The sequence below is a fragment of the Tribolium castaneum genome, chromosome 1, assembly GCF_031307605.1.
Source record: "Tribolium castaneum strain GA2 chromosome 1, icTriCast1.1, whole genome shotgun sequence".
Lineage (NCBI taxonomy): Eukaryota > Metazoa > Arthropoda > Insecta > Coleoptera > Tenebrionidae > Tribolium > Tribolium castaneum.
The window spans coordinates 20,397,409-20,416,947 of record NC_087394.1 but is presented as its reverse complement, the minus strand read 5'-3'; the positions used below and the strand labels follow the sequence as shown (position 1 = coordinate 20,416,947).

Here is a 19,539-nt window from a genome sequence, read left to right as displayed (position 1 = left end):
TAAAAATTCTTTGCCAAAAATGAACGTGTTTGGACTACTATTTCGAATCCAAATTCATTTGTAGTTTAAATGACGTTGCATAAAAGGACTTAGTAACATAAAAACTGGAGAAACCTTTCCAGATTCTTTTAGAAATGGTAATTAAATTTTTGAGTCAACAATGATGTTAAATCTGGCAACACTTGGCACAAATCATTGTTGTTAAAATGATTGCTTATAATGTCATTAAAATGTTTGTTTCGTCTATCAGCGGTAATTTTTCAGTTTCAAAAAGTGTCAGTGAAGGATTAAAATGTTTTTCTACTATGAATATTGTAACTTGTGTGCTGTTTGGTGAATACGCTGGAGATGCAAGTGAAGCCGCTCGTCAGTATGCCGTACGAAGGCATCCAGACAAAAACTCTTTTCATAGACTGAACCAAAGTATGCAATCAACTGGTCGTTTAGATCTTTTACCAAGGGCACCGTTGGAAAAAGCAATTTTAGAAGAACTCGTGAGGAGTTGGTGAACCGAATTCATGCCGCTAGTGCTACGATCACTCCAGAAACAGCATTTGTTATATTTCTTTAGTGCATTGCTTATTCATTCGTACTTTCAATTGTTTAAAGTATCATTAAACTCAATAAATAAAGCTGTTCTCCGCTCTGTTGCATTCAATAACACAAATAAAAATTACGATAATGGGCGAACTAATTCGACTAACAACAATGGCGTAACCATGGTTTGAAACATCAGAAATTAAATGTTGTTCGACACCTTTTAATGGTATCCAAGACTTTCATTATAATTTTTAGTTTTAGTTTTAACGTGTATCTTTGAGCAACGTTGCTTTTTTCAAATAAAATTATAAATTATCATAGTTCCGAACGTCTTATATTAGCAGAAGCTTCCCCCTACTACTATACTTTCTAGAAAATTTATTTGTTTTATTTTTTATAACAAACAACACAGGTATAACAACGAATACGTTAACACTCTAAATACAGGTGTCCGGAAAGTCGCGCACCTCTTTGAAAGGGAGTAATTGGGTAGTCCCCCAGAGTACCGAAAAAATGTTAAAAAAAATTTACATGCTCTGTTTTTACGTAACAGCATAAACAATTTTTGAATAAATTCATGGAATCTATTGGTCCCTATAAAAATTGTATTCGATAATCCGATTATTAAGAAAAGTTGTTATTTTTTATGAACATGCTCATATTTTATTAGTTTTATTACATATATTTTAATGAAAATATGTATTTTAATTGTTCATTGTAACTTTAATTATGAAGAAAATTAATTTGGTAAATAGAAAAATCATAATCCGGAATCCCTTGGATTTGTTCCTATTTATCGAGATTTACGTGTATTTTATTACGTTTTCACTTTTTCATTAAATACACACTTCCAATTTAAAAGAAAACTGTCGAAAATGGGAAAATCATGATGGGAATACAAATATCAAGTAAGACATCTGCTTAACCACAGAATTTTCAGCGCCCTAAGCCGGTCGGGCCGACAGTTTTATGATCGACACCCTGATGCCGAGTTCGAGATTCCTTTTAACATAGCCTGAAAGCTATGAAAGTTCTGAATATGTTCTATTAATTCTACTTAAACAATAAGATCACTCCTATAAAATCTGTATTCTGAGGTAAATTTAGTTTTAAAAATGTTGGCTTGTTTCCATTTATATTCATAGAATCAAACCTATTTTATTACTGAAATTTTTGTCATTTGTATTTCAGAGTTTAGTGATTCAGTTGTGTGTCTATGCTATTATTCTAAGCACACAATAAAATCAAGCATACACTGAAACGATACACGTGCTTGTGATGTGATCCTGCTGAAATGTTTCTAAGGACTGAAACGCCTGCGTTTCAGCGAGAACACTTCAGAGTCTAACCTAAAAAACTCCTGACCTGAATATTTCCAGCATTTACAAAATGTACGATTTTTGTTTGTAGTGAAGTGAATAATAATTTAAAAACAAAGGTAAGACTGTGTTCTGTTTATTTTGAGCCATGACACAGTTGATAATGAATATTCATGTAATTCAATAATATGGAAGTTTGCCCTTTTATCCCTTTACACTATTTTCAACACAAATTCTCTTTCTTTACCTAAAGTAACTTTCTGCTCCAACAATACAGTGTAAAGCAAAATAATCAGTTTGTGCGCGACGCTAAATTCATTAAAAATCCCATAAAAGCGTTATTGTTGTTGAAAAGGTCATGCTACAATTATTATATATTTTAGTGATACTGTATGTATGTATGTGGATTTGCTTTAGTCATGATTTAATCTAAACAAAATTTAAATTAACCGTAACAGCGTATATTTTACATTTTAAACAAAAGTGCGTCCTTTGCACGAACAGTTGGAACGTGTGTTGAAGTTCAAACTCAAAAACAAGGTTTTGGTGTTTTTTTTTAGTTTAATGTATGTCAGTTCGAGTAAGTAATATATTTTTAAATACAAGACGTTTGTTGTGAACGCTACTACTTACGGTTATTAAAAAACTGTGTCGATCAATATATAATGAATAATCAATCCACTTTTGATGTCAAGTTCTAAGTAATCGTCATTGATATTGATCTAAACTTGAATTGAATGCGATTAAAATTTATCATTTCTTTATAAAAAAGTTAATCTTTAAACTTAAAAAGGAAAAGTGAGTTGGCACATTTTTTCGTCGCCATTTTAACTATAAAAATGGAAATATTTTAATTTTTCATAAATATGGTGAAACTTTTGATAACGAGTTATAAATAAGACAATGACAAAGAGAAAGTAGTACCTATACCTATTTACATATGTCATTTTTTCAATAAATGTTTCAACAATTTACTTAAATTTTGGAAAAGATAACATACTGAAACGTGTGGCCGCCTATGGCTATTTTCGTTGTGGTAGAAACAGACAATTTGAACATTTTAAAACAACAATGAAAATTGTTGCTATGAATACAAACTAATTATTAAACACTGCCCGGCTCGTTTCCACAAAAAAAAAGGGTGGAAAACAGTAAAAATAATAAATAAGAATTTTGCAAAATGTTTTATAGAAAAGTTGTATTTGATGAGTTTTATTACGTGTTAAAATTAACACACGTATTTCTGATACATCCTGTATACAGGGTGTTAGAGAATTCTTTGACCAAAACGTGGCATTTACAAACAAATCAACCTGTTTGAGGCTTTTTTGAAAAATTATCCACAACACAAATGCAAGATGAATTTGAAGGTTGTACATAGAGGGTGTTTACGGTCTCGGAGTTGAAACTTAAAGGAGATAATATGTGTGATAGAAGACCCCAAAAACACTATGCAAAGTGTGTTCTTGTTGAGTTTTATTACGTGATAAAATTAATACAAAAATTTCTGATACACCCGGTATACAAATCTAAAATTTAAATTTGAAAATAAATAAAACTGTATTATAATTAAAGTGCTCTTTTTTATAGTGCGTGGCATGAAACTCATATTTTTTGTGGGAGGTTAAACAAATTAGAAAATAACTCGATTTTCTGTTCCCAAAAATTTAGTGCCTGTGAGTATGAGGGTAGGGTGCTCCAAGGTTTAGACTAACTTAAAAATTCATCTACAGGCAGGAAGGTTTAGCGTAAAATTCTTAATAAGCTGAGAAAAATTTACTTTCTGAAAAATGAGAGTTGATAGTGTATGGGTCAAGTAAAGTTTATGTGATTCCTTTCTAAAAATTGCTTCTGAGGCAATACTTACAGGGTTGGGTATTACGACAAAGCACATAAAAATGAGAACTCTATGTAATTTACGTTTTTAATTGGTTATTTAAGTAACGCTTTATCTAGAAATTGCACCAAAGTTAGTAGGTTGAGCAATGCTGTTATATTTATTTTTTTAATTAGAATTAATAGCACATTTGAGAACCATTTTTTAAAATTTATGACAAGACAAATTTCCGGCATAGTAATGTCAAACGAGCCTTATCGGTTTTTGATATAGTGGTGCCCTTCTTGGTATTTCAAGTTAATAACTGTGTTTAAACCATAATCATCAAGAGAAATATTTTTATCACTTTATTGTTCCAAATATGTATGGTTTATCCGGATATTTCCTGGTACTAAATGATAAATCTAATACAGAGTCTAATATGAGTGAGTAGTTAATCGTAATCTTATCATTTTTTAAACAACATCAAAAAAATATAAATTTTGGCTAAAATGAATATTGCTTCCCAGGAAATAATTAAATTGCGATTATTTCGAATGATTCATTATTCATTTTAAGCAACATATCGACAAGTTAGCGAACTTAGTTTAGTATCCGTAACGAAGCCATCATGACGTAATCGAAACGCTTTTCGCTTCACCTTCCTATTTAATAAATTACAGCACGAGATTATCATAAAAAATAAAAAACATGGCATCTACATCAAGAGAAAATTGTTCATATTCATTAATTGGACAGGAAAGAATACAAAGTGCTGAAAATGATGAATTTCGTTCTGTTGGTGAGTGAAATTAGCTTTGTTAACAAACACTGACGACTGACATGAAGGACAAGGTCAATGTTATTATAACCAAATCTCTTATTTACACCAGTTTCAATGATTTAGAAAATACTTTAGTGACAAACATTTTTGAAAAAAATACATATTACCTACGTGTAAATACAGAATGAGAAAAAAGAGGATCAAAACTAAATATTTGTTTTTTGTACTCTGAAATTGCAACAAGCAAGGCAATGCATTCGTCCCGACATCTACCAACCACTTCTAAAATCAATACCTTTGATAATTTTTAGTAAGGGAACCTACATTCATGTAGCGCAAAATTAGAAGCAACTGGAATAGTACCCACTGCTTATCGTTGTAATTCTTTTATCTCTGAACAATAAACGGTATTGTTTACATTTGATTAAATGAGACAATTCATAAAATTTGGCCTCCTTGTCTATTTTTTTATAGCTCACAAACGATGGAGTTATCGAAAACGAAATACGTTCTATATTGTGTTTATTGGGAATTTCTAACGAAACATTTTATAAAATTGACAAAGAATGAGATGACTATTATCAAATAAATACTGACACAATAATATGACAAATTGTTACTGAAGGTAAGATTACACCAAAAAATCGTAAAGTCATATTTTCATAGTTCACCTGTACCCTCTCTCTTATTCTATGCCTGTACCCACTGATGTGACTGATGGGTGATATTTATTTTTGTATTATATGTGCAGATGTGTGTGGTAAAATAGTTGAAATATGTAAAAGAGATGTGCCAAAAAATTAAAACATATTGACAACGAAAGTGGTGTTTTATGAAATAAAATTTGTAATTAAGTTAAACCGCCTTCCACTTTTCACCATTTTATCCACTACAATATTTGATCTTGTAAGTATGTACGTACTTTCGCAGATTTTTTTATCTCTCTTCTTAAATACGTGATGTATATTATTCACTTAGGAGTGTGAAGTTCTTTTGTAACCTATAGGGTGGTCCCGATATTTTAAAATCGAGTAATAGCAAAACTCAAACATAAAAAATGTTGTTAATAAAAGTCTTTTCATTTTCGAAATAAAAATTATCAAACTTTATATCAAATTTTGCTGTGCGCTTACGATTTAATGGGGATTAAAAAGGTAAGTGTGGTTGTTTAGACTTTGTTATTCTTACAAGCACTAACAATTAATTTCTGACAATGCTTCTGATCAGTAGCGTCGAATGTGTGTGGATAGGGGTTAATTTATCTTCATAATTTTTGACCAAACAAAATAGTTTATGATACGAGTTTTATAAGACGCATTTGGTCGCACGTTCGAATTTAGAGCACGACGAGCGCAGCGAGAAGTGTCATAATAGAGTAAGTGCGACAAAATGCCTTATAAACGACATATCATACAGTTTTTTCTCTATTTCGCACTTTTTGTACCAAAAAAATTAATTTCGAAATTTAGGGAATTTTGTGGCAGTTGACAACATTTGCGCGCAGAGAGTGAAACTAAATTAATAATTTGGACCATTCGTACAAATGTATTCTAAATGTATTCTCTAAAGGTCCGTATTTGATTAAGTTGATTAAATTATGCACTTGAAACAAGTGCCGATTGACACTGACAGTTCGCTCAGATAATTGTCAAAAAACTAGATTGTCAACATTATCCAACTAAATTACCCTGGTTTTTAGTGTAATTATTATAGCACTCCGTTGGATATTACGATACGCAAATCACGTATCGTAATGACCTCATTACGAAACCAAAGTAGAAACAGAATTTTTTGGCCGGTTATATCGGGACCACGCTGTAGTAAAAATTAATATTTTCTACCAAGTATTTGATTTTGTAATAAATTTCTCAAGGAACAATGGGGAAGAAACTGGACAAGTTCCTTCTACTGATGTGGAAGAATTGGTTGCTGCAATACCGGAAGCCTCTCCAAACCCTTGTAGAAATTCTAGCTCCAGTCCTGTTCTCCATCCTCCTAGTCGTTATTCGAAGTCTGGTTGATCCTGAAACGAATGATCCAAAGATTTACACGCCCTTCTGTCTACTCCCAATTTTATGCTCGGATGAAAGTATTAGCACAAATCCGAAATTTCTAACGAACCTCGGAAATACGACGTTCAGAAACTTTACACTAGTGTATTCACCTTACTCAAACAAAGCCGTAAGACGGTCAATGGGAATTCTTGAAACTGTTTTGGGTGGCCACGTGGTTGGTTACAACAACTCTGACCAACTAGAAGCCCATTTCCTCGATTCGAATTCCTCTCTCACGTTTGCTGCCATCCAACTTGATGACTCTTTAGCGCACCAAGACACTCTACCAGACGACTTGGAAGTATCGCTGAGGTAAGCAGACACGTATGTAGGTGAACGTAAAAATTAGCACCAAATTTTAGATTTCCAAGCGAACTTCGGATTGGGTTCGATTTGTTTGGGCAAAACTGGCACACAAATCTTTTGTATCCTGTGTATCAAGTACCAGGCCCCCGAGCGCCAGAGAACAACACAGGGGCTCTCCCAGGTAGGCATCCCATCGAAATCTTATTCCAGTTTTTGGGTCAAATGCCAGTTGATAAATTTCGGAAAACGGGTATATTTAGTAATGTTTACAGAAAAGTTACGCGATTTAGATAGAAGAAAAAGAACGTGGAGAACTAATCTTTTATTTCCCATTTATCAATCACCTGGTCCTAGATCCCCAAGATCAGACATTGGTGGTAAACCAGGTAGGCCTGAGTGGAAAAACTGTGATCAAACTAACAACAGTGGCATGGGCAAACTCTGCATGGCATAGCTTTTCTTAACAAAAAATCAGTCATGACAAAGCATACAACGAGTTTTCTCTTATAGGTTACTTCAAAGAAGGATTCTTGACCTTACAACTAGTCATGACGTACATTTTTGCAATTGGCGGACACCTTGAAGCGCAAAATCTAACACAGTTTCAAAATATTATTACTACACTTCTGCCACCGCTAATTAAAATGCAACGTTTTCCGTATGGAAGTTGGATAGAGGATCCTTTGCTACAAGCTTTAGAAAGTTTCGTTGGAGTTATTATTATGTTGAGTTTCGTTTACACTTGCATAAACACGGTTAAAGTTATAACAACCGAAAAAGAGAAACAGCTTAAGGTATACAATCTATGATCCAAAATTAAAATAACGTTTTGTCTTACAGGAGGCTATGAAAATTATGGGTTTGCCTAACTGGCTCCATTGGACTGCGTGGTTTATCAAAACATTTGTCTTTCTTTTAGTTTCAGTAGTTTTAATTATTTTACTTTTGAAAATCTCGTGGTATTCACACACCGAATATAGTGTTTTCACGTACGCAGATCCCACAGTAATGTTGGTGTTCTTAGTACTGTACGTTTGTGCAACTATAACTTTTTGTTTTGCGATTAGCGTATTTTTTTCTAAAGCAAATACAGCTGCAACAGTAGCTGGTCTTGTATGGTTCCTCTCTTATGCTCCATATTTATTTTTACAAAAGCAGTATGACCAACTCAGTCTCTCTACTAAACTCATAGCAAGTCTTGGGTCAAACACTGCAATGGCTTACGGGTTCCAGTTAATGTTAATGTATGAGGGTACCAGTGAAGGTACCAACTGTTCCTCTATTTGTTTCATCTGTTTCGTAAATGTGCCATGTTCTAGGAATACAATGGTCCAATATAGGAAGACCCAATACTCCCGATGACAGTCTAACGCTCGGTTACATAATGATGATGCTGGTAATAGACACTTTTATCTATCTTTTTGTGGCTCTTTACGTCGAAGCCGTTTTTCCCGGGGAGTACGGAGTGCCACTTCCTTGGTACTTCCCGTTTACTTCCGCCTATTGGTGTGGTCATCCTAGCTATGTAGGCAAGTATTTCTAATCCAGTTTCTTCTAATTCTAATCTCAATTGAAGGAGTTGAAGATTTCACTAGTGTCCCATCACAAGAAGGTGAATTTTTTGAAAAAGAACCTAACAATCTTACACCCGGTATACAAATTCGAAATTTGCGGAAAGTTTTTGACCAAAAAGCAGCAGTTCGAAATCTCTCGCTAAACATGTACAACGATCAAATTACGGTCCTTCTTGGACACAATGGTGCCGGAAAAACTACCACCATGTCCATGCTGACTGGAATGTTTCCTCCCACAAGTGGTACTGCAGTCGTTTGTGGACACGACATTAAAACGGATATGGACGGAGTAAGAGAAAGTCTGGGTCTATGTCCTCAACATAACATCATCTTCGACGAACTCACCGTCCGAGAGCATCTCTACTTTTTCAGTAAACTTAAAGGACTGAAACGTGAAGCAATCAATGAAGAAATTGATAAATACGTCGAACTGTTGGAACTGCAACCTAAAGCGAATGCAAAATCGGCCACTTTGTCAGGAGGAATGAAGAGAAAACTTTGTGTGGGTATGGCATTGTGTGGCAACTCTAAAGTTGTCATGCTTGATGAACCCACTGCCGGAATGGATCCATCAGCAAGACGAGCTTTGTGGGATTTGCTTCAAAATCAAAAACACGGAAGGACGATGCTTTTAACAACACATTTTATGGACGAAGCTGATTTATTAGGTGATAGAATCGCTATTATGGCCGGAGGGGAGTTACAGTGTTGCGGCTCAAGTTTCTTCCTAAAGAAGAAATACGGGACGGGATACCATCTCATAATGGATAAGGCTTCGAATTGTCAAGAGGAACAAGTAACACAACTTTTGAAGCGACATATTCCTAATATCCAGGTAAAATTAATTTGTTTTAGTTGACCAAATTATTCGTACACTTTCCCTATTTCTTTTATAAAACATAAACTTAATAGACGACATTCATAATTTGAGGCTATTTGGAAAATTAAAAGCATAATTATTTAATTCCTAGAGATTTGATAACTGGAGCGGCCTCATTCGACACGACGAGCGTTGTCTAAACGAAAAACAGGACTAAAAGTTTTACAGAAATTCTTTCTTGTTAAGAAAATTGAACAAACGCGCTTTACGAGTGTACCGATGTTCATGATTGGAAGGAAGATTTCCTAATTTTTTGTTGTTAACTTTTTTTTTCGTGATAAATTCTTTGCATTACTACACCTTACTGCTACAATATATGATTTTTTTTTGATAATGCACGCCACTTTCTGACGTTCTTCATATGTTCCTCTTCTTTTGGTATCTCCACATACGCACTATATTTACCTAATCTGCTGTAAAAACAGATATTTTCTTCTCTTTTCCTTTGAATTGTTTTGTCTTAGTTTCAACACTGGGTGGAACTGACAGTTTTTTGAAAAAATCCGTTCAGGAATTAGGGTTTATAATACTTTATGGAGTTCAGGAATCCAGACTCTATAAACTGTATTTGACCGTCTTTTCCTTCGTACGTGTACCTACATGCATCACTTCCAAATATTTTAAAACACTTAAAACATTGGAAACTCATCCATTTAGAAATCCAAATTTCTTCCAGCATTCCTCCTTCAATTTTTGTTCTATTTATGCGATTTATGAAATTAGCAGTTAAAAATTTCGGAAAATATGGTCTGAACATACCTACAACATCTCTATTTTTATATTCTGCTTATCTATTTTATTTGGCGAATAGGGTACTTTAATGGTCAATTTGATTCCCATTTTTCCAGACATTCTCTCTTCTCATGGTTATCACTTAGACTAAGAAAATAATTCAACATATTTAAACCACTCCTTTTTTTACACACATGTGATTTATAAGATAGTTTTAGCAAGATAAATTCATGACCCAAAAGCGCGTGAAGCATCCTTGATTTTTAAAAGCTTTTATTTAACTTGCTTTGTTGTCTGTCTGTCTGTTTCATATTTTTGGAGCCAAATTTGAAAGAGTTCCCGTTGTCCTAATAAATTAATGCTCTCTAAAGGGCTTAAATGGGATTTTGTTTACAAATGTAAATGTTTAGAATAAGTAAAGACTAAAAAGCAATAAATAAAAGAATTTAAAAAAGTTTTCTCTTATATACTTGGTTCACTTTCATAAAAACCATTGTGGTGCAAATGGCGAAGCTGTTACTATGTTATTTGCACCACAATGGTTTTTATGAAAGTGAACCGAAAGTAGGTAGTAATAATGTTGTTCCTTATTCCATAGATACGAGTAGAAGTAGTTCACCTTTATTCTATACAAGTGATTACAATGGTACATTATTTCATTTAGTTATGATCTGTTATTTTTATAAACAATTGTTAGTGTCAAAATCGGGTATAAAAGTAGTTCATATCGCCTTAAAAGGGAAAATTGAGAAATTAGTAATTTGTGAGCAAAAATATTCTCCTCTGATAGTAAAACATTATTTTTTACTTTTTAGTGCATCTTTTAAATAAAAGCTTTTTTTTTCTTGTCCTCTTTATAGTTTTTCTCTTACTGCTGGCGTCCTTGGCTATCAAAGCTGTCGAATTTTCCAACGTAGTTGGTTATCCCAAGTTTTGTTTGCTGCAATGAATGAAACTAATTACCATTGTTTCCGGAATCTCGGCATGAACTTCTTTATTTTTACTCTTCTATTTGTTGAGCTACTCTAGCCGATGAATCCCATTTATAATCAAAAAATTGCTTTTAAGCAAGTGCAAAACTTTCATGACTTGAGTTATAAATGCTGTGTTCAGCACAACACTCTGGTACCTTTTATGACATCTTTATTGTCTAAAGCCCTCATTTTGATAAACTACGAGTTCTCAGCACCCTGAAGCTTTTTGGTCTTCCATAATTACTGATTCGAAATTTTGGCCCCTATCTGTTTCTTCTGTAAAAACAAAAGTACAGAACGTGTCCACGAAAATTTAATCACGAACTTTTTCGTACTTTAACCATATGTTTCACTAAGTTGTGGAATTTTGTTAGTAAATAAAAGAGTTACAAAGTTACAGCGTGCAACTATTTTAATTGCGCATGAATACTTTAACCAAAACTAAAATTGATAGGCACACTCAAACACACTAACCTTTCTAAAATCCTAAAGTTTATTTTGTTTTGTTTAGGTACACGGTAATGTTGGCTCTGAACTCACGTATCTACTATCCGAAGATCACTCTTCAGTTTTTGAAGAAATGCTGCGAGACTTAGAAGAAAATAGTGATAGTTTGGGTATTCGTAGTTACGGAATTTCACTAACAACTTTAGAAGAAGTTTTCATGAAGTACGTCTCATCATTTTTTTATTTTAAACAAATATACGATTTTTTAGAGTCGGTGCTGACCACGGCCAGGAAGAAAGCTATAACGGTTTTGTGCAAGAAACAGATTGTAATAAAACAATGCTGGGTAAAATAAAATCGAAATTGAAAAGGAATGAAAACTACGAAAATAGCATTAACGAAACAACTTGTAACTATACAAGAAAATAAGGGGTAAATTGTAATCATTTTTTTTCAGTAAACCTTGAAACTTCTGCTCTTCTAACCGGTTTCATGTTAATCAAAAATCAGTTTTTGGCAATGCTTATGAAAAAAATTTTATCAATCGTACGAACCTGGATATTGCAGTTTATTCAAATTTTGATGCCAGTTGCGTTTCTTATCATAGCCATTGTCGTTAGCAGAAACACTAACAAATCAGCAGATTTACCCAAACTGCCCATAACATTAGATTCGTATCGCAATCCAGTAACGCTAATTGAAGATAATGCAAATAACTCATATTCGGCCTTGTATATGCAAAGCCTTAAAGGTTATGAAATTCAAAGAGTGGCAAGCATCCACGATGTAATGCTTAATTTGGTAAGGAATCTTTATAATATGTTGTAAAGAATTTTTTCTACTTCGGTTTCGTATTGAGGTCATTACGATTCGCAATTTGCGTATCGTAATATCCAACGGAATGCTATAATAATTACACTAAAAACCAGGGTTATTTAGTTGGATAATGTTGACAACAATACGAAATACGAACCTTTAGAGACTTTTGTACCAGCTCTGATATGTGGCTCTTTCGAACATCTTTCGCGTGATGTATAAACGTAACTTCAAAAGCCAGTGCAAGTAAGTAATTTAAGAACTCATTATTCTTCGGCCAATTTTCAAATTCCACGTATTTGCCACAAAAGCCCGTATTTGTTAAGAGGTACATTACAAAACGTCTTGGACACTTTCAGAATACATTTGTACGAATGGTCCAAATTATTAATTTCATTTCACTGTCCCCGCGCAAATGTTGTCAACTGCCACAAAATTCCCTAAATTTAGAAATTAATGTTTTTGGTACAAAAAGTGCGAAGTAGAAAAAATACTGTATGATATCTCGTTTATAAGGCATTTTGTCGCACTCCTCCTCGCTGCGCTCGTCGTGCCCTAAATTTGTGCGTGCGACAAAATGCTTCTTATAAAACTCGTATCATAATATACTATAAACAAATTTTTCAGACCGTAACTGTTCCATCCACTGTCAGACTAAGATACATTGTTGGAGCTAGTTTCAACAAAACATTCGGCGGTGTTTTTACAACTATCACAGCCTGGTTTAATAATAACCCTTACCACTCCCCGCCTCTAGCATTAGGTCTTGCCTTAAACGTGGCTTTCAAGCATTTAGCTGGCACAAATCGTTCAATAAGATGGGCAAATTATCCGTTACCGTTTACAGCCGATACAAAAGTGCAGCAACTGTTGGAAGGCAACAGTATGGGTTTCCAGCTCGCTTTCAACATCGGATTTAGTATGGCTTTTGTATCCTCATTCTACGTCCTATTTTATGTGCGGGAACGAGTTTGCAAGTCAAAACATTTACAATTCGTGTCCGGAGTGAAAGTTTACATATTCTGGATAATGTCATTCGTCTGTGATATAATCACGTTCATTGTGACCATCATCGCGATCATCATTACTTTGGCGTGTTTCCAAGAAGATGGCTTCCGGTCGGCTGAGGACTTAGGTTTTTTCACCCTGTCGTAGAATCCTAAATCTTTAATTATTTTTTCAGGTCGCATGTTCCTTCTTTTGTTCTATTTTGGCGTTGCAATGTTGCCTATGATGTACTTTGCGTCATACTTGTTCGAAGTACCTTCGACAGGTTATACTAGAATGACCCTCTTTAGTGTTTTCACTGGAGTGGCTGCCTTTTTGGTTGTTCAAGTTTTGGCAACACCTGGATTGGATTTGGAATATGTCGCGAATACTCTACATTGGATTTTCCTGGTAGTACCCCATTATTCGTTAGCTACAGGTATTAGAGACGTTTATACAACATTTGCCACTAATAAAATGTGCAAATACGCCGTCCAAACGTGCGTCGAGAATAGGCCAGATATGACTGTGGACAAGTGTTGGGATTTGACTTGTCATAATGCAAGTGCTGTGCTACAGGATTACTGTTGTGGTAGGTAATTTATCAATAGTAATATCTCAAGAGCATTCCGAATAGTCGATAATTTGATATACACAAAATTTACTATAACAATTATTTTTGCTTTGTGAGAAATAAAGAAAAAGTAAGAGTTTTTAGACCTAAATGAGACGTTTTTTTTATAATTTGCACTAGTGCAATATTATTTATCGAGAACACTAGTTTGCAACGTTTGCATATATTTATAATCTGCATATTGCCTAAATTAAAGTAGAGATGAAAACGACTCAAAATCAAATCGTTTAACGTCTATAAAAGTATTTTTTTTTAAATTTCCTAAATAAAACCCCAACCCGGCGCATCCACCGTCATATTGTTAGTTGTAATTATAAATCACCGTCTCATGACTAAAGCTAGAACAAGATAGTACGAAAAAGAGTAGGCCAGGTTAATTCGTTGCTGGTACCATGCGGCAAGTGAAACAACACTAAGTTGACTCATTCACCTCTCGCTGTGCTAAGGCAATCAAAAGGCGTACCGTATTTAGGGCCTAAATGAATTCAATAAAAATTATAATCTTTAATTATTTTTAATAGCAAATACTGATTTCTGTGTGATTATTAATTTTTGAGTGACAGTAAAAATAGTTATTTACGAACCATTTGCGAGAATGCTCCGGATACGCTTCGAGCACAGAGGTTCGTACAATATTTTTTGAAACGAGCATTAAGGCGGCCCCCGAGAACTGTCAAAATGATGTGTTCATACTTTTATACATATCTCAAAAAATATACTACGGAGCAGTAACAAACAAAAAGCCAAATGATTAGAAATCAATTCCCCACAAAACTACACATTTTTTATTTAGTATTGAATCAGTTTTTTGGTCTGCTGATTGGAGGCTTGGGTCCCAAACGCAAGATACTGCACAGACCGGAAAAAAATACACCATTCATGCATAACAATATAGTAAATACGCTTGCAAAAATTTAACCCGATACTAGCAATAGCAAGGAAAAAACAATCTTTAAGAATAAGATTTTTTGAAACTTACCGCTTTCAAAATTTATTTGCCCGTTGGAGGCGCCACAATGGTTTCCGGTTGAAAATTGTTGTCGATTTTGAGATTTGTACAAAAGTAAAAAAAGTGTAAAAACATATTTTTTGATTTGACAGTTTGATTTTGGCAGTTCTCGGGGGCCGCCTTAATTATTATTTTTCTTATGGGCTTGCCAAAGTGTCAACTGTCAATCGAGTTAAAAAAAATATTTCAGCAGTTTCTTTTTACTCTTTCGATATTTTTTTAACATCCAAAGTGGAAAAATGGCGACTTGTAAACCCGATTTTATTATTACAAACTTAAATGATTATTACAACGCTCGAAAATGTTGCTGGTTTTTAGAAATTTTACGCACTAATGCGCGAAATCAAAGTTCTCGCACTAGTGCGAGAAATCTGCGTTTGCGGTTAACTGTTGCCTTCGCGAAAACTCATTTTGATAGTAGTGAGTTCAAAAATACTTTTTTCTACTTCGGTTGTTTCGTATTGAGGTCATTACGATACGCGATTTGTGTATCGTAATATCCAACGGAATGCTATAATAATGACACTAAAAACCAGGGTATTTTAGTTGGATAATGTTGACAACCTAGTTTTTTGACAATTATCTGAGAGAACTGTCATTGTCAATCGGCACCTATATCAAGTGAATAACTTAATCAAATTAATCAAATACGGATCTTTAGAAGCTTTTGTACCAGCCCTGATATGTGGTCCTTTCGAACACCTTTCAAACATAACTTCAAAAGCCAGTGCAAGTAAATAATTTGAGATCTCATTATCCTTCGGCCAATTTCCAAATTCCACGTATTTGTCACAAAAGCCCGTATTTGTTAAGGGGTACATTGCAAAACCTCTTGGAGACTTTTAGAATATATTTGTACGAGTAAATTAAGGACGGTCCAAATTATTAATTTTTCAAATGGAACACTAACTTTTATTGCATTTTTGGACGTAGCTTTTAATCCTGAGGATTTTAATCTAAACGTGTATTGGTCGCTTCTGCTTAGTTTTTAGTTTTAGTTTTTTAGTTTAGTTAAGAAAAGTTTAGTTAAAAAAAATATTACACAAAAACGGAGAATCGTAGAAAAGTAGGCCATTCACCACTTTAAAGGGAAAAGTTCAAACTTACATCTATTCCAATTGTTTAGCGCAATGCAATTAGAAACATAGAAAAAACTAAGTGTGATAAAAGTTGAATAACTTGAAAAAGTTAAATGAAACACCCTATCTTTTGTTCTTGCTTCTCAAAGATTATTAAATTGTCTATCTAAAAACATAAAGTTTCAAATGCCAAAGTTAATAACTAATAAACCGCCATGTTAATCCCGCGGCTGTAGGGATCTACAGCTAAGAGATTAACGAAGGCTTATTCCCAAGATGCATACAAAGCTTTCCAAATCAAATAATGAATTTATTGTTAGTGTTAATATAAACCTCAATATTAGTAAATAAAGAAACTTCAATGTTAATAAATAAAAAAATTCGAATTCCCTAGGAAATAAAGTACCTTATTTTTGATCAAAAACGAGAGAATAAACCTTCACTTTATTTTCGCTTGGGAAGAAAAGATATTTCACTTTAAAAGTTAATTTCAGCAACAATGCCCACTATTCATGATCATTGTTGTTACCATAGTAAACCATACCATAACCAAAGCAACTCCACCACAGTCCATTTGTTGTTTATACGAGAAATTAAAAATTCGCCAAAAATATTACAACTTTAGTTATTTCACTGTAATAAATGAGATATAATGGCCTGGAGTAACATTAAAGTTATTATTAGTAGAAAATTTCACTTTTCGACTACTGAATAATATTTAATATTTTTTTTTAATGTTTAATGTTAAATATCTTTTGAATAATCAGCAAAAGACACTTAACTGTTAATGATTTTAGAGAGACAATTTAAAGGTCTTTTAGATGCGAAAATAGAAAATTGGGAAATTTTGAAGTTATTCAACTTGCAACAAACCTCTCACTTTTTATCATCTTAATTGCAGTAAACTAATAAAAATAATATATCATTTAAGTTTGAACTTCCTTCTTTAAAGTGGTGAAAGAGTTCTACTTTTCTGCGATGCTTAGTTTTTATGTAATAATTTTTTAAAAAAGCGTGTTTTTGTCAAAAAAGACAATTTACTTCAAAACATATACGAAGAATTGACCAACACAAGTGTGGATTAAAATCATCATTATTAAAAGCTAGCTCCAAAAATGCAATAAAATTTAGTGAGTTCTATTTGAAAAAACATAACTTTAGAGTTTTTTTAATATTCTAGAAACAAGCAGCAAAAACACAGCTATTACCTAGAAAAAAAAAGAAAAAGTCAATATCTTTAATAATAAACAGGTTTATGGAGCTCTTTCGGATCGTTGGGACAGCCTGAAGATCCCATTTCAGTTCATAGTAGAATTTTGCAACAGCGCATTTGCATTTTTTGGAATGAAATGGAGCACAAATTGAGGGTTTATGGTGGGTTTTCTTAGCTCAAAACGTGTCGCTGGGATTTAGTTTAACATAGAATTCTTTTCCTTTACAGAAACTCTCAATTTGTGCTATATTTTTGATACCTCTAGTCATAAGACTTTAAATCTCGATGAAAACCTTCACCAATTCATCGTTTAAATTTCCCAATTTTGTTAGGATAATTTTACGAAAACTAAATAAAAGTTGTTTAGGCTTATTTTATTTGGCGAATGTTCTTACATGTATTTACAATATTTACATTCACTTGAGGACACTTCGATAATAATTGTTTCAAAACTTTTAGTGTGTATGTTACTTTAATGTGTAAACTTGGCTAGTTTTTAAACTAGTCAAACCGTTAGCTATTGTAACAGCTACCTATTAACCATGACCCAATGTTACAAAAGTGATCGGACTTTATGCCCAAGTTGAATGAATTTTATTCCATTTAAAAATTCCACTCTGTATGTTAGTGATAAGCTGATAAGAGAGTCATCAGAAAACAAAAGCAGTACAAATTGTCGTTGGGTAAAAAAATGTAAACCAGTGTAATTAGCAGCACTAGTGCAAATTATCAAGCACTTTGAATCTGATTTGCTTAATTTTGTGAAGGAAATATATACTGTAATACAATTGGTAATTGATTGCTTTCAGTACGCGAGCCGCACTATTACAAATGGGCCAGTCCTGGAATAGGCCGAAATTTGCTATACTCATTTTCCGTTGGAATAGTCCTATTTATTCTACTCAACATAAAAGAATATAAAATATTTTCAAAAACGATAGACCATATTGTTGAGAGCTATAGAAACAAATTGCCCCAGCCAGTGGAAAATGAAGACAGCGATGTCGCGGAAGAAAAACACAAAATCCACAACACTTCTGAAACAGAGTTACAAAAAGACTACATTTTGGTGCTTAAAGATTTGACAAAGTATTACAACAACTTTTTGGCAGTTAACGGATTGTGTCTGGGTGTTAAGGAACGTGAATGCTTCGGATTATTGGGTATAAACGGTGCTGGGAAAACCACAACTTTTAAAATGATGACCGGTGATGTAAAAATCACGCACGGAGAAGCTTGGGTGAAAAAATTCAGTATCAAATCGCAACTAAAACAAGTGCAAAAGTTGATTGGATATTGTCCGCAATTTGACGCTCTTCTTGATGACCTGACTGCCAAAGAATCATTGGTAATGTTTGCACTTTTGAGAGGAGTTCCAATGGACGAGTGCCGATACCTGGTCCAGAAACTATCGACAGATTTTGATTTCCAAAGACATTTGAATAAAAAGGTTAAGGAACTTAGTGGTGGTAACAAGAGGAAGTTAAGTACTGCCATTTCGCTGATTGGCGATCCTCCGGTGATATATTTAGACGAACCTACGACAGGAATGGACCCTGCGACGAAACGCTATTTGTGGGATGCCATCTGCAAAGTTAGAGATAACGGAAAATGTGTAGTCTTGACCTCTCATAGTATGGAAGAATGTGAAGCTTTGTGCACAAGACTAGCCATAATGGTTAATGGCAATTTCAAATGTTTGGGTTCCACTCAACATTTGAAAAATAAATTTGCCGAAGGGTATACGTTGACAATTAAAATTAAGAAAAGCCCTGGCGGGGAAGATGCCGATATTAAACCAATTGAAAATTTCATCTCGGACCATTTTCCCAAAGCAATACAAAGAGAAAAACATCAAGAGCTTTTAACATATTATATTGTAGATAAAAGCATCCCCTGGTCCAGAATGTTCGGGATTTTGGAAAAAGGAAAAAAGCAGCTAAATATTGAAGATTATTCTTTGGGTCAATCAAGTTTGGAACAGGTATGAGTGCATGTATGTTCTGACTTAGTATTTCGTTAAAAATTTGTTTTTTAGGTATTTTTATCTTTCACAAGGTTGCAACGTTAATTTAAACTAAACTTGAAGTAGAACATTTATTTTTTATATGTGTGCCTTTTCTTGTTGACAAGTGGTGATAAAACATGTAATACACTCATGTAACTAATATGCAAAACAGTATTTATTTTAAGTTATAATAAACTAAATAAATTTTATTCTATACAACTTTTTACCCTACACACCTCTTTTTTTCAAATTATCTTGTAATGTTTTCCCCAGCATTTGCATTATGCCATACCCCATATCCCTCATTTTTATATGGGACATACAATGTGTTCAAAAGTGGTTGTTTATCAAGTCGACAGTCAAATTC

The 19,539-nt window shown here is 33.6% G+C and overlaps 1 protein-coding gene across 7 annotated transcripts; it reads left to right on the top strand.

Annotated features, from left to right (window-relative positions):
• The first annotated feature begins 1,774 nt into the window (after positions 1–1,774).
• Positions 1,775–19,381, top strand: LOC659344 (phospholipid-transporting ATPase ABCA3). 7 transcript variants are annotated; one of them, XM_008200930.3, is made up of 15 exons: positions 1,775–1,978; positions 6,333–6,825; positions 6,876–7,000; positions 7,092–7,205; positions 7,330–7,613; positions 7,660–8,083; positions 8,139–8,348; positions 8,396–9,228; positions 11,491–11,648; positions 11,696–11,835; positions 11,884–12,227; positions 12,870–13,377; positions 13,426–13,821; positions 17,974–19,148; positions 19,203–19,381. In XM_008200930.3, exons 2-15 carry the CDS (start codon positions 6,338–6,340, stop codon positions 19,233–19,235), a joined length of 5,232 nt encoding a protein of 1,743 aa, XP_008199152.1. In that variant the 5' UTR covers positions 1,775–1,978; positions 6,333–6,337; the 3' UTR covers positions 19,236–19,381. The 7 variants fall into 7 exon arrangements, with proteins under 7 accessions (XP_008199152.1, XP_008199150.1, XP_008199148.1 ...); XM_008200928.3 differs by lacking the exon at positions 1,775–1,978 and adding an exon at positions 2,313–2,439; XM_008200926.3 differs by lacking the exon at positions 1,775–1,978 and adding an exon at positions 4,275–4,477.
• Positions 19,382–19,539: the final 158 nt, after the last annotated feature.